Source organism: Ceratotherium simum, chromosome 28 (assembly GCF_057802395.1).
Source record: "Ceratotherium simum simum isolate JZ-2026a chromosome 28, ASM5780239v1, whole genome shotgun sequence".
Classification (NCBI taxonomy): Eukaryota; Metazoa; Chordata; class Mammalia; order Perissodactyla; family Rhinocerotidae; genus Ceratotherium; species Ceratotherium simum.
The window spans coordinates 26,869,078-26,884,282 of record NC_141927.1 but is presented as its reverse complement, the minus strand read 5'-3'; the positions used below and the strand labels follow the sequence as shown (position 1 = coordinate 26,884,282).

At 35.1% G+C, this 15,205-nt stretch overlaps 1 protein-coding gene across 2 annotated transcripts in view; it reads right to left on the bottom strand.

Annotated features, from left to right (window-relative positions):
- The window catches only part of TNKS (tankyrase), a 215,563-nt gene that overhangs the window by 136,377 nt on the left and 63,981 nt on the right, over window positions 1-15,205 (bottom strand). Inside the window, exons 3-4 of one of the 2 annotated variants that reach the window (XM_087418475.1) lie at window positions 12,677-12,751; window positions 12,090-12,185 (exon numbers count right to left, since the gene is read on the bottom strand). In XM_087418475.1, the coding sequence (XP_087274601.1) occupies window positions 12,090-12,185; window positions 12,677-12,751 (171 nt within the window). The remainder of the gene's footprint in view (window positions 1-12,089; window positions 12,186-12,676; window positions 12,752-15,205) is intronic. The other variant, XM_004428812.3, reaches the window with a different exon arrangement.

The window sequence follows — 15,205 nt, the reverse complement described above, 5'->3', positions numbered from 1 at the left end:
AAAAAAAAAAAAATTGAGCACTCTTTTATCTATGAACCTTCTCTGAGTATTTCCAGCCCATAATCTATACTTAATGTCCTCATCAACATCATATAAGATAACTCACGACAATATAAACTTTTATCCTCAATTTTCACATATCAACCTCTTGTTGTATACTGTTATTTATGGCTTGATCATTTATGGCTTTCTCCTATATTTGTTCAAATTCTTTTTGAATCAATTTATACTTCCTTCTAGTTCTTTTTTTTTTTTTTTTAAAGATTTTATTTATTCATTTTTTCCCCCCAAAGCCCCAGTAGATAGTTGTATGTCGTAGGTTCACATCCTTCTAGTTGCTGTACGTGGGACTCGGCCTCGGGTTGGACGGAGAAGTGGTGCCTTGGGGCGTGCCCGGGATCCGAACCCGGGCCGCCAGCATCAGAGCGCATGCACCTAACCACTAAGCCACGGAGCCGGCCCTTCCTTCTAGTTCTATGTTCTACACAAACCTACAAGTTTATTTTCTGGTAAGTAAAGAGAACTTTTTATTTGTATTTAAACTTCTTACATTTTAATATATGACTATATATAAGAATATGAACACTATTTATGAATTTATGTTTTGATCAATCTCCCTTCTACTTTATAAACTCAAAAGACTCATTATTAACATACCTTCACACATATCGTGCTCATTCTCCTTTCTAATGTCTCCTCTAACATATTTCCCTCACTAGAATGTAAGCTTCATAAGAAGCACAGAATTTTGACAGTTTTGTTCATCACTTATTCCCATCACACAGAATGACCTATATGTAAAGTGAGTGACTCTCCCCTCTGCCTCCTCATTCTGTTCTATTACTGTGATTGCACAGTCTAGGAAATTTTATACTTTCAGGTACAGTGACCGCCAATAAGGAGTCATTGGTGTCTAGAACAAGATACTGTTTTGTTCTGTTATGTTTTCAAAAGTCTCCTTGATGATATCTAAAACGTCTTTCAACATTTTTTTTGAACCATAGAACTACTTTGTATTTAAGAATGGTGATCTCCAATTATCCCGGGTATGATGGATCAGTTAAAATCATAGATAACTTCTAAACATTTCAGAATGTTTCAACACACTTTCATGATTCTCATCAAAGGTACTATCAAACAGCAAACTTGGTTATTGGAACTTTCCTTTCCCGTCCTTTAGAGACGAACTGGTGGATAACCCAAAGTTCTCAAATTTGAGCTTGCACCAGAACCACCCAGAGGACTTATTGTAAAACACAGATTGTAGGGTCCCACCCCAGGATTTCTGATACAGTAAGTTTGGGATAGGGCCTGAAAAGGTGCATTTCTAACAAGTTCCCAAGTTGTCAATGTTGTTGATCCAGCGATAACACTTGGAGAAGCACTAACCTAAAGATAAGGATAAAATAAGAAGGAAAATTACAAACTGTTGACAAGCCTCTGAAAAACTGAGTTGATGATACTGAAAGTCAAATGAAGCAAAAAACAAGCTCACTATTAATAAGATACAATTTATTGGGTGTTTCCTATGTATCATGCACTAAGTGCTTTCAAATAAATTTATTCCATATACAACCCCAGAACTAAGTATTATCATTTCCACTCTCTAAATGAGAAAATGTAGGAAACTGAGGCTTAGAAAGGCAAAGTAACTTTCCCAAGTTTACACAACTAGTAAGCAGTAGAAATGGGATTCTAATGCAGATATTCTTGATTCCAAAATTCTTGTAACTGTGCTGTAGAGCCAATGCTGCAGGCTTGCAGTCTAGCCATAAACCTGCTGCTCTTCTGTATAGCATAAAAAGGGTTGAGAAAAGCACTGTGACCCCTAGGGCCATCAACAGCCCTCCTAATTCCAAAGCTTCGCTAAATTGCTCCCTAAGCAAATGGGTATACACATCTAGTTAGCCTCTTCCTCCCAGCTAGCACATGTTCCTCACTGACATCAGCTTAAACAGCAAATGGAAAGATGTGAAATGTATAAGGACAGTACTGCTTGGAAAACGCCAGGCATAGAAGTAGGTATCTGGTCAAAGAAGGCTTTTGCTTGAGATCAATGTTATCTTTTGAATCATATCCTGCTCCTCATCATTTCCTCAGCCTTATGAATGAGTAACATAAGACAGGGACACTGACAGAGCTGGCGTACAGCAGGAAAAGATGGCAGTCTGTAGAAATTCCACCAGTAAATTCTCCAGCACTAAGTTAATTATGGGGCCTCTTTGATCCTAAATAATTACCTATTATTCCCTTTAAACCACCACTTAATGACACCTCATTTTTTAAATAATAAAAACCTCATGCCATATGTTTATTGTTTTTTTAAAGCTTCAGAAAAATAATTCTTCTAAATTAGACAAATTAGGAAAATACTGGCTGCTGGGCTATTCCAACCCTAGGGCTGAGCCAAAGAGTAAATGGAATTAATGTACAGCAGAGAAAGAAGATCATGGAAGAGGGGACTATGGGCTTCTCTACCAGTTACCAACTGATAAAGCAGCAGGTTGTTTATAACTTTTACTTTTAGTCACAATTATTTCAACTGTAAATACTAAAATCATAATTTTGCTTTTTTTTCCAGTTAAAAAAGCTAAAGCATTAAACAACTGTGTTCTCTGCAGTACTGTGTGAATAGTACTGAGGGTCCAATACTCTTCCTCATAACTCACAGTTGCTTAAATCTAGGTTTCTGATCAGCAGGTAGATTTAGAAAAACAGGTATGCCACAAAAATTCCTACTGTTTATGCAGTTATACTCGATGCTTAAAACCTCAGAGTATCCATATGAGTAATGACTGGTTCCAGATAGTAATGACTGATTAAAAATAATTTCAAGACTTCTACTTCTAGGAAAATGGAGTAGATGTACTTTTCCCTATTCTTCCCACTAAGTACACCTAAAAAACTTGAGCATTATATATAAAAGAAACATCACAACACTCTCAGAGGTAGACAGAAGACAGACCAGTTATGGATCTTAGTACCCATGAAACAATATCGTGGTGAGTTCTCAGGTCCTTTTTGCCCCATATATACACCCTTAAGAGCTGAAGAAACTGGAAACCCAGAAACATCAATAGGTGCAGACAAAAAAAAAAAAAGCCTGCTCTCTCTAGCCAAAGGACCAGGAATAGGACAGCCTAGTAAGAGAGAAAAGCTTTAGACAATATCAAGTCTATTCCAGCCAAAAACTACCAAGAAAACCCCAAAAACAAAAATAAAAAACCTGTGGTCCCACCCCCACTCTTGAAGCAAAGGCCTAGCGATGAGCCTAGAGATGCAGGCTCACTGGGATCCAGGTCTTTCCTCTCTTCCAGGTAATAATGAGCCCCTCCTCACTACAGTGTCAGTGGAGACCATGGACTGTCACAGACTTGCACTACAGCCCTATGGCAACAAGACCACTCCTCCTCCCCTCCCACAATATCAGTCAAGGCTATGTTGGGAAAATCAGCAAAGACATGGAAGAACTCAACACCATCAACCAAGAGGATCTAAAAGACATTTATAGAACACTCCATCCAACAACAGCCAAAAACACATTCTTTTCACGTGCCCATCGGACATATACCAAAATAGATCACCTTCTGGGCCATAAAACGAAAATTTAAAAACGAAAAGAACTGAAAGCATAGAGTGTTGTCCTACCACAAAGGAATCAAACTAGAAAGAAGTATCAGAAAGGCAACAGGAAAATCTACAAACATTTAGAATCTAAACAACATACGTTTACTAAATAATTCATGGGTTAAAGAGGAAGTCTCAGAGAATTAAAAAAGGATACATTGAAATGAATGAAAATAAAAATAGAAGATATCAAAATTTGTGGGATACTAACTGTAGTTACTAAGTAGTACTAAGAGGGAAATTTATAGCACTAAATGAATACATCAGAAAAGAAGAAAAATCTCAAATCAATCTTCTAAGCTACCACCTCAAGAACCTAGAAAAAGAGTGATATAAGCCCAAAGTAAGCAGAAGGAAATAATAAACATATGAACAGAAAATAATGAAATTGAAAACAGAAAAGAGAGGAAAAAAAATCAATGAAATAAAGACTTGATTCTTTGAAAAGATCAATAAAATTGACAAACTTCTAGGCAACAATGATAACAAAGAAGAGAAAACACAAGTTACCGATTATACCGATGAAACGGGATATCACTACAAATCCTGCAGACATCAAAAGCTGTAAAAACTACAAACAACTCTATACACAGAAATCTGTCAACTTAGATGAAATTGACCAATTCCTTGAAAGATACAAACTACCAAAACTCACACAAGGAGAAATATATAACCATATTAGCCCTATATCTATTAAAGAAATTGAATCAATAATAATCTTCCAAAAAAGAAAGTACCAGGCCCAGATGGCTTCACTGGTGAATTCTACCCAACATTTAAAGAAGAAATAATCTCTTCCAGAAAACGATCTCCTCCAGAAAATAAAAGCAGATGGAACACTTCCTAACTCATTCTATGAAGCCAGCATTACCTTAATACCAAAACAGATAAAGGTATTACAAGCAGGGAAAACTATAGAACAATATCTCTCCTGATGGGAATGTTTTGTATCTTGACTGTATCAATGTCAACATCCTGGTTTTGATACCATACTATAGTTTTGCAAGATGTTACCACTAAGGGAAAACAATACAGAGGGTACAGGAGACCTCTCTGTATTATTTCTTATAACTGCATGTGAATCTACAATTAGGCAAAATAAAAGTTTAACAAAAATTTCAAAGAATAGAGCGATTAACCCTTATACTATCAAAGCATTAATAAATTCTAATGTTGCACATGCTATTTTAAAAAAGTAAATGTTAATAGTAATTACTTTATTATAAGAAATTTTAAAAGAACCATTTAAAGTAACAATTTGGCTGTAGGTGAAGCTCTAACACAAATTGCAATGGCAACGCTATAAGGTTGCTATAGTTTACTGGGGGAAATGACAGCTGCTCTCAGGGTATACACTACCAAGTTATCATGCTTCACAAATATGTCATTTCTGATGAGTTGAAAGATAATTCTAGTTTTAATGATGTAAGCCTGTTGGCTTTAATTACACAAAAAAGTTGATGGGAAGAGCTTGAAATACTAGAGTGCTGGGTTACCTAAATAGAAAAAGTTTCTATTCCCTCCCACTTCACTTATATATGTAACTGCCTGTAACTCATATAAGGCTTGCTTACTTACATTATTTGAGCTGCCTCTTATCTATGAAAAGTTCAAACATTTTGAATATTACATCTTTCCTCATAGATTCTAAATATGTTTTTTTTTAATGGTTCAAATGAATGTTATTCAAGCCTATGGACTAGAGAACAAAGACAAGAATAGCATTTATCTAGTTGGAAAAATCAATATATTACCCAATTAATTCATTTGATTATAATAATATAACGATAAATCTTGCAGGTAATATTTTTTTAAAACAGTTTTATTTATTTATTTATTTATTTATTTGTTTGTTTGTTTGTTTGTTTGTTTGTTTGTGAGGAAGATCAGCCCTGAGCTAACATCCATGCTAATTCTCCTCTTTTTGCTGAGGAAGACCGGCTCTGAGCTAACATCTATTGCCAATCCTCCTCTTTTTTTTTTTTCCCCCAAAGTCCCACTAGATAGTTGTATGTCATATTTGCACAGCCTTCTAGTTGCCGTATGTGGGACGCGTCCTCAGCATGGCCGGAGAAGCCGTGCGACGGTGCACGCCCGGGATCCGAACCCGGGCCGCCAGTAGCGGAGCGTGTGCACTTAACCGCTAAGCCATGGGGCCGGCCCTCTTGCAGGTAATATTAATCAGGTAAATTTTCTTTTTTTTTTTTTTTTTTTGAAAAGAACAACCTTTAAGCTAAGAAAGTAGAGAAATATTATATTAACAGGTTGGATTTTAAACTCTGAGTTTATGAGTCAGTCCAATTTTTCAAACATGTTTTCCACCACATCCTTCTAAAGAATGAGTAGGTAAAAAATCTGATTCTGCATATATAAGAGCACTGACTCTGGAGCCAAACTGCATGAATTCAAAGCTCAATGATTTCCCTTAATGACTATGTGAACCTTTCAAAAGTAACTTAACCTCTGAATCTGTAAAAATAGGCACAACGATAATATGTATCTCCTGGTGTTGTGAGGATTCAATGCCCTTAGAACACTGCGTGGCTTGTATAAACACTCAGGAGTTAAGAGCTATTATTAGTATTACTTTATTATTATTTTTATTATGTTATTTTTTATTATTTATTATTATTACTACTTTCTTACTAATTTATTATTATTATGTATTTTACATAAAGCTAACTCCTAATAAAAAGTTTGGTTTACTGCAAGTAATCTAAAAAACAATTCAATAAAAACTCCTAAACAAATTAAATAGGTGCTAAAAAAAATAACTGCTTTCAGGTAAATCTTTGACCTGTTTGTTAAACGTGCAAATTACACTTTAAATTTTAAATCAATGTGACCCATGTTAGATATGGTCTTTTAAAAAAGGTACTAGTTTTATATTCCTCTCCCAAATTATTTTCACATAAGGTTTCAAAAAAAGTGTTTAAATCACTTTTAATAACAAAAACCTTAAATTTTTCTCCTCACATTCAAAATTACAGACAGATCAAACCATTAATAAAATTTTCTTAACAATCAGTTAAGGGATTAACATTTTCAACATATCTTTAAAATTGAGTAGTCACACTTTTATTTCAATGACAAGTTTTAACTTTCTTGCTTTAAAACTAAAGAAAATTCTTTTTAAATCAGGAATCCATCTTAATATAACAATAATTTTCCCCTAATAAAACTGAGGTATATAAACATATAGCCTTTTTTAAAAAAGTAAGGTATTTCCTCTTATGGTTTATTTTCTAAGAGGCATATTGTACTATCAGACTTTCTAATAACTGATAAAAATAATTCCTCAAGTTCAAATTAAAGACATGAGAAATCTGTCTTTAATCATGTAGGCTGATAGTAAAAATATGCTACACGTGATATGCAATATGCTACACTGTAGTACAGCTAATGTGCAGAACAGCGCATTAATAGAGCAATGACCAAAAGAAAAGAGTAAAAATTAGGCCCTGGTTTGACATGTGGAAGTCTAATGTCACAGCTGCAGGAAGTTTCATCTTTCCAGAATTGGAATGTTCTCAAAGGAGCTATCTAAGAAATCTGTTAATAAAAGGCTCAGTACACACCTCACCCATCACATCAATTTAAAAATTTATTTAAATGTACTATGTTTTAAGAGGTGCACATGACCATAAGCAATTCAAAACAATTTTTAGGAAGTAGAAAATTTAATAAGACTATTATTACAATATGGCATGAGATGTCAAATAATTAATGGTTAATGAGTATTTTTGTAGGACCTGAAAAATATGCTGCCCTCAGTTACCAGTAATCAGACCATAGACCTATTTGTTTATTTAATCGTTTTATGTTCTTGTCTAAGTCCTGGGCACAATGAAGTAAGCAAGACAGACAAGAGTCCAAATCCTTGCAAAGCTCTCATTCTACTGGGGCAAACAAATAACAACAAAAAAAAATGCAATTATTTTTGATAATTTTATTGATAAAAGATATCAATAAATCCATCAGGAAAATAAAGTAAGCTAATGGGACTGAGGACCAGAAGGCTTCTCTGAGGAGTAAACATTTGAGTTGAGATTTGACTGATGAACCATGTGAAGTTCTGGGGTAGTGTTCCAATTTCAGTAAATAGTATGTGTTAGTTCAGACACAGAGAAGGGCTTGATCTGTTTGAGGAACAGCAAGCATCCAGCTGTGGCTGAAGCAGAGATCAAGGGAGAACACAGTAGAAGACAAGATCAGAGACACGCAATGCAGGGGCCAGATCATGGTAGGCTATGGTTAAAGAGTTTGGATTTTATTCAGGGGTAATGAAAATATATTAAAGAATTTTCTAATCATAGGGCTGATTTACGCTTTGGAAAGACCACTCCAGCTACCGTGAGAACTGAGTGGAGTATAAGTGGAGGCAGAGAAGCCCATTATGAGGCTATTGCTGTCATGAAAGAAAGATGACGAAGGTGTGAACTAGGGCTGGAGCGGTGAAGTTGGTAAGAAATGGTTGGATTGGGGATTTGAAAGTATGGTAGACCTGAATTACTGACAGGTTGGATGCAAAGTGTGAGGAAAAAAAGGAATCCTAAAGTTTGGCTAGAGCAAAGCCTAGCAGTCAAACCTATGTATGCAGGGTCTAGATCATTTAAGTCCTCATTGATCACGCTGAAGGTTTTGGTTTTATGTAACAAGCAGTAGGAAGCAGTGGAGTAGAAAAAAGAGGTAGGATTACAGATATACTTTGTTGCTTTAACACATCAGGCTCAGCAAGCACGTACCAGACCACTCAACATTGCCTCTAGCCTGAGCCACAGCTGATTCTGGAAAGACTGGGAGCCAGCCCATCAATCACAGATTAGCATTTCCTCAGAAGTGTAATGAATCCAGATTAAAGCTTATTCTTGAGACACCTCGGTGCAAATATATCCTTCTTTCCTACTCCCTTAGCCCTAAATCTACTAGGAAACTGCTGGAACCAAGGATCTTGGTAACCTTGTGACCAGGTAAACTCATCCACTTTATATCCTCCTCATCCATGGTTCTGCATGATAAACACTCATTTGGTCATTTATCCTCTTCCAAACTCTCAGTCTCAACCTGCTGTCACCTCTTCTCCTGACCCAACTTCCCACTATACCCCACAGAATCCCCTTTACATGATTAACAAACACCCCTACATCCTTACCCTCTTCAATGACCATTCCCTTTGTCAACCACCTTTAACTTAAATATGGCTCTCCCAAAATAATACCTCATGCACTGCAGCCCCTTAAAAGGAAAGCTCCTCATTCTCCAAATCCTCACATATTTCAGTAAGGAATGGAGAGATATAACATGTTTGTGGATGCTAAGACTGAATATGGTAAAGAAACAAAATTCCAATGGAATTGATAAAATGACTCTAAATTCCCAAGGAAGAATAAAGGTTGAAAACAACCTACCTAAATGGCAAACACTAGAGGATTAGCTCAAAAAACTAAAGTATATCTATAGAAGGGTATTATAAAGTCATTATAAATTCATGTTGCAGAAGAATATTTAATGCCTTCTGGTAATATTCATGTAATATTAAGCAATATGTATAAGGCTGATTTGACTATAGAAAGAAGAGTGTGGGGTGTGTGCTCACAAAAAAAGGTTATAAATAAACTATACCAAAATGTTCTCTCCAGGTGGTAGAATTACGAATGATTTTTTTCTTTTTCCTACTTTCCCCTATTTTCCTTAATTTCCACAATGAATGTATTTTTTTATAACTAGGGAAAAAAAGGCCAAAATAAATAAATTCTTAAAATCCATAATTCTAACACACCAAAGTTGCTCAATCAAATTTACATAGGCTGTTTTAGACTTTTCATATCCTTGTCTCCCAAAAAAACAAAAAACAAACAAAACCACCTCCTTCAGTTGACTGCCCAGAACTTCAGAGTCATTAACAACAACAACAACAAATAACGCTCAAGATTTCTTCTAAGCATATCATTCACTAAACTCAATAACTCAGCAGCAGAGTTTGATGAGTCTCTCCAATTAATTATTCTCTTCAAAATACCTAAGTGCACTATCCAAAGCAAATGGTTATATGCTGTGGTCCCTTAACTGTAAAACTAAGGGTATGTTGTTTTATATAGCTTTGTAAAAATCCATGCATTCTTTATGCAGAAGAGGTTATTACTCATTTACATCTTTTAAAATATCCCGTAAAAAGAAATTTTCACTTTGTTAATTTCCTTTAAGGAGTATACATACATACCTGTACACAGTTTTGGCTAATGCACAAGACGTAACATAAAAGATATTAGAAAGTCATCTTTGGTAACTAAATTCCCAAAAAGGAAAAAAAATTAAGAACAGAAACTTGACTATTAAGTAATGGTACTACAACTGTTTCTGGCATAAAAATAAAGAATGACACATCACCCAGAAAATACTCTAGTAATTCTAAATTAAGGCATTCCTTTCAAAAGATTCCCTTTTCATCAATGCTTAATCTTTTTAATTTAGCTTTGGAAATAATACTTCCACTGGAAAGAATTGCTTACAAGAGAAACTGCATGGGCAGAAAAACATTTTGGAACATATTTCATTTAAGTCTTAACTCATTGCATTATATAACATGAACGTGTAAATATTACTAGCTTAAATTTTCCACAAAATTAACTACTATTACTAAAATGTTTTTCTTTTAAATCATATCTGAAAACTTGTATGTCATTTCCAAACAGTAAATATTCCTGAAGAGAACAATTAATGAACTCAGTATTATGACCAAGAAGAATTAATATCTTCCTATCTCAGCAAAGCACAGTGCTAGATGCTTTTCAAATCAAGTTTATAGATACGTTATCTGTCCTCCAGGAATCTTCAGTCTCTAGCAGTTATTATGCCAAAGCTCTTTGCCCAACTATCAACAGCCAATATAATCTCCCCTGAAATTCATTTCAAATTAGGAGATAGCTTCTTGTTGTTAATAATTTATATTTAAACTTTGCTTTTTTAAAAAATGAAAGTATATCTAAAAGCAGTATTGCACTAAATGAATCTAGCAAATGGACAAGGCAGACACTGAGGGTTGGAGAGAAGGAAAGGTCAGAGGGAGGACACTTAGTTACAGAGACAGTCTTGGTCAGCATTTATAATATACCTCTACTACTACGAACGATAACACTCCAAGGCTGCTATTGTTGCCCAGGGCTTTGTTAAAACACGAGACCGGAAGGCTGCAGAACCTAAGCAACAGGCCTAAGGCTATATATTTTAATTTCATTATTTAAAATTTTATAATTATATTTAAATTTCTTCTTAGCTACTCTGGTCTAAAATAGCTTTATTTCTGTGGTGCATGTTATCCTGATTCAGCAATCAAATCACCTAACCTTTCATTAATTGAGAAAAATCATATTATTGTGATTTAGCAGAGATTATATCAATTTTAACACAGTGGGAAGTTGTCTTTCTATGCAGGGTAATTGAGCAAAATTCCACATATTTTCAAAGCTTTCTGTATATAAACATTTTCCATTCACCTCAGAGTCTTTGTTAAAAATGCACAGCCTGGACTCTAAACTTAAAAGTGAAGAGAAGATTTATTTTCTTCAAATATGGGCAAATTTAAAAGGAAGCTAGAAGTCATTTACTTTCATACAACCTAAAACAATACTGTTAGCACCGCAGTGACAGAGAGGCTCCATGTAACAAAGGTCAGTTAAGTAAAAGAAGGCAAACGCAGCAGAACTCAGACGCTCAGAATAAAAACAAAAATAGATCCAATGCAGCATTTTGCAAATGAAGATCAATGAAAACAGTTGCTCAATATCATACCACTTATAGCAGTGTTTTCTATATTGTTATGACAGATCCTTTCTATTCTAGCAATTCCTCTTTGCCGCTTCTTGACATGTGCCTTAATAAAACCAATACTTAAACCAAAAATTTTCATTATCTGAAGTAAAAAGGTAATACATTGCCTCAGTTAAAAACTACCTAGCTATCATAGTAAAAGTGAGACGATATGATAAAAACATAAACTGAGTGGCAAGGGAGGAGCAGCATGGTATTTGAGTTAACTACTGAGCTAAGTAATAAGGCAGCAGGTTGTCTTTCCGATCAAAACTACTTTTATGAAGTAATTCAAATACCCTTGCTTGCTCAATAGCGAAGGTCTCCAAAAGAATCAGCTGAGAGGATGAGGTATAGGAAAATCATGTTCTAAACCACAAAAAATAACCAAAGTACGAGTGAATAATGTATGTCATCATTTAATGCTATAATTCAGAAATTCCAATAAACAATCTTATTGCTTATGCTTATGACAGCATAGCAATTAATGAGACAGTTAATATATCGAAATCAATAATAAAGTAGAGATAATGGCATACATATCTGTTGAGCTTAATCAGTAGAAAAAATAAAATTCAATGCATGAAGCTCTTATAAAATCAAGCTAGTAGTTCCACAGCTGCAATAATTCGGTAGCTCTCTCTCCGTTTCCTTACCTGTGAGGACAGCTTTGGCTGAGGGATCGGCCAGGTCCAGGGCTGATTTCCCGTCAGTGTTCCGAATGTTTGGATCAGCTCCGTGCTGCAGCAGCACTGTGCAGGGAAAGCAGAAACAGTATCTTACCTCAGGGATACAAAGATTATTTACTAGTAAGTGTCGCCTCGGCATGGTGTAGGCATAAACATACATTGCACAATTTTTTCTCTTTCAAGAAAAAAAAAAAGAAAGGAAAAAAAAGCACTGCGGCAAAGGATCCTGTCTAGAGTAAAGCGAAGTTGGCAACTTATGGTACAGTATTATCACATGACTGAACATCATAAACATGAAACTAGAAAAATCTCGCAATAGACAGTTTGGGTTTGCCTCCCTCAGGCAGCAGGAGGGGAGGCTGTGTGCTCACGGCCTCACCCTGTGAAATCCGCTCACTGTGAACCTGCCCTATCTTTACCACCACTGTGGCTGCTTGTTGCTGCTGCTGCTGTACTGCTGAATTTCCTAACGCTTCCTAACACTTCCTCTCTTCAGAATAGTTGTAATACTGTGCAAGCCTTTTAAGGGCTCACCACTTACACATGAAACTCACCATAACATGCTGGCTTGCTTCCAAGAAGTTTAACAGACATAGTAATGCATGCAACTCTGGTCTCCTGCAGTCGAGCTGCAAAAAAAAATGTGCCTTCTACAATAATTCTTTCCATCAAAAACTTTGAGAAACAGAAATTCAATCACTATAATATATGCTAAGGAACAAATGCTGCACATGCTATATTGGGTAGAAAGCAGCTATAGAGAATTCTTAGATATACAGGTTCCCCCAAGAGAGAACCACTGTTTTAGTAAAATCCAGATATAATAATTTATTAATCCAAAATATTTCTCAACTACATCTGGTATGTGTGTGTATGGGGAGAGAGGGAGGATGGATGTTGTAACACTGCCCAACCAACGGTTAAACTAATAAATATATTAAAAACTAGTCCAATTACAAGTTCAATTAGTTACAAACTAGTTCAATTACAAGTTACTCTAACACTTCAAATAGTTAAGATTTTGTGTACTCCTAGAAAGAATAGGAGTTGTTACCATTTACCACTACACTATAGCATAAATTTAAAACAAAGCAGAAATATTAAATTCAAATAAGTGGTTAAAGACATGTTACATAATTTCTAAAAAAAACCTGAACTACTACTGTTGACGAGCTCCAAAGTTCCATTTATTAACAGTTTCATGCTAAAGTACACATATTCTTTTGGAATATTTGGAAGGCAATCCTCATATATTACTAAGGAATCAGTCCTGCTGGTTATAAAGCTCTTTCTCTTTCTTTAAGGCACAAGCCATCTAGTCAATGGCTTTGTTACAATGTACAAAGGAATAGCCTTATCTAGAATTAGGTCGCAGCTGCTGGGACAGTGTGCATCAGCATGTCTTGCATTAAATCCTGGGCACTTTCAGACTTGGGATAAGAAAAACTAGCCACGGCTTGAGAAGATGCAGTGAGATTTTGCCAAGACTTTCTATACTACTTCATTCTTGAATGTAAGCAATGAACATAATCATTTTCCAAATGTTTATAAACTGACTCAAGATTAAATAGAATAAAATAGCAAATACCACAATAACAAACTGTAGTTCCTCTTTCACCATAATGAATAAGCTTTCACATCAACATTTTTTTTCATTTGAGGAAGAAATCCCAACATGAAGGTTTGACTTGTCAAGAGTCTTTATCATGAAGCAGACTCATGTATCAAATGTAAAGCTGACAGCTATCGCTATATCTTTATTTAGCTGCTGAGTGATCACACGCAAAGGATAGGAAAACAAAGAAATAACAGCTACCATGAAAAGCAGAGTTTTTTATTGCATACTTCAAGAACTTCAGAACATGCTTTAAACAAGAAGTAAAGCAATATGTTAATTTAACAAGGCTTGACAAGAATATCATGGGTGCTTTTATTATGCAGCTTAATGAGTGGTACAGGCGAAACATTGAAAGCCTTATCGTTCCGCCAAAAGTCACCTAAAACCTCAATCTTTTTTGTTGTAACTAGTATTGCACTTATTATATCTTTGCTATTTCGCAATAGAAATCTGCTATTACAGTTTAGTTGCAGTTTTGCTTTGTTTTAAGTGACTTTAAAAGGAATAATCCTTTTATTAGAAATACCTGTTTTCCAAACATTTTTGAGTCATATCTGTCTCTTTCACTGGACCTGAACACACAGAAACATCACTGCAGAGCGATATAGAAACAGGGAAGAAGCAGCTGAATTTTCCTAACCAGATGCTGATAACAAAATTCACATTAGAAAATATTCAACCATTTTTAATTCACCAGATATGAGTTAAAAACAAAACTCAGTAGAGTTTTAGGAGCAATAAAGGTATCTATAACTAGACCAGAAGGGATCTCAACTTATCTAACTTTTTTAACAGTGCAGTGGTGGGAGGATTAAATAAGAACAAAAAGTGGCATGCAAAAGTACTAAGCATAGAGGATGATAACACATATCAGCTAATGATAATATTTAAAGCACATTTTAAAATGTAGACCCTATCTGTACTCTCAGCTCCACCACTAACTACTAATTCAATGCTTTGTTTTAGAGCCAGATCTTCAGAGAGTAAATATACTAGGCTTTGTAGACCATACGGTCTCTGTCTCAACTCTTCACCCTGCCTCAACCTCACCATTACAGGGGAAGAGCAGCCATAACAATACTTAAAAGAATGAGTGTGGCTGTGTACCAATAAAATTTTATTTAAGGATATTAAATATGAATTTTGTATAATTTTCATGTGTCATAAAATATTATTATTGTGATTTTAAAAAATCATTTAACAATGTAAAAACAATTCTTAGCTTGCAGGACATACAAAACACAAGGGGTGAGCTGGATGTAGCCCATGAGCCATCGTTTGCCAACTCTGGCTGTGGGCAGTGATACAGAAAATGTGGTCTACAGACTGTTTCAGTCCCAGAATTCTCTGTAGTCTATCTACATTGAGATTAGCATAGAAATTAAGAGGAAGCATTTAGAACTGTACATGTCATTTTAAAATTACTTTTTCCAGTACTTCATTTTTATTACTGTTTACAAAATTA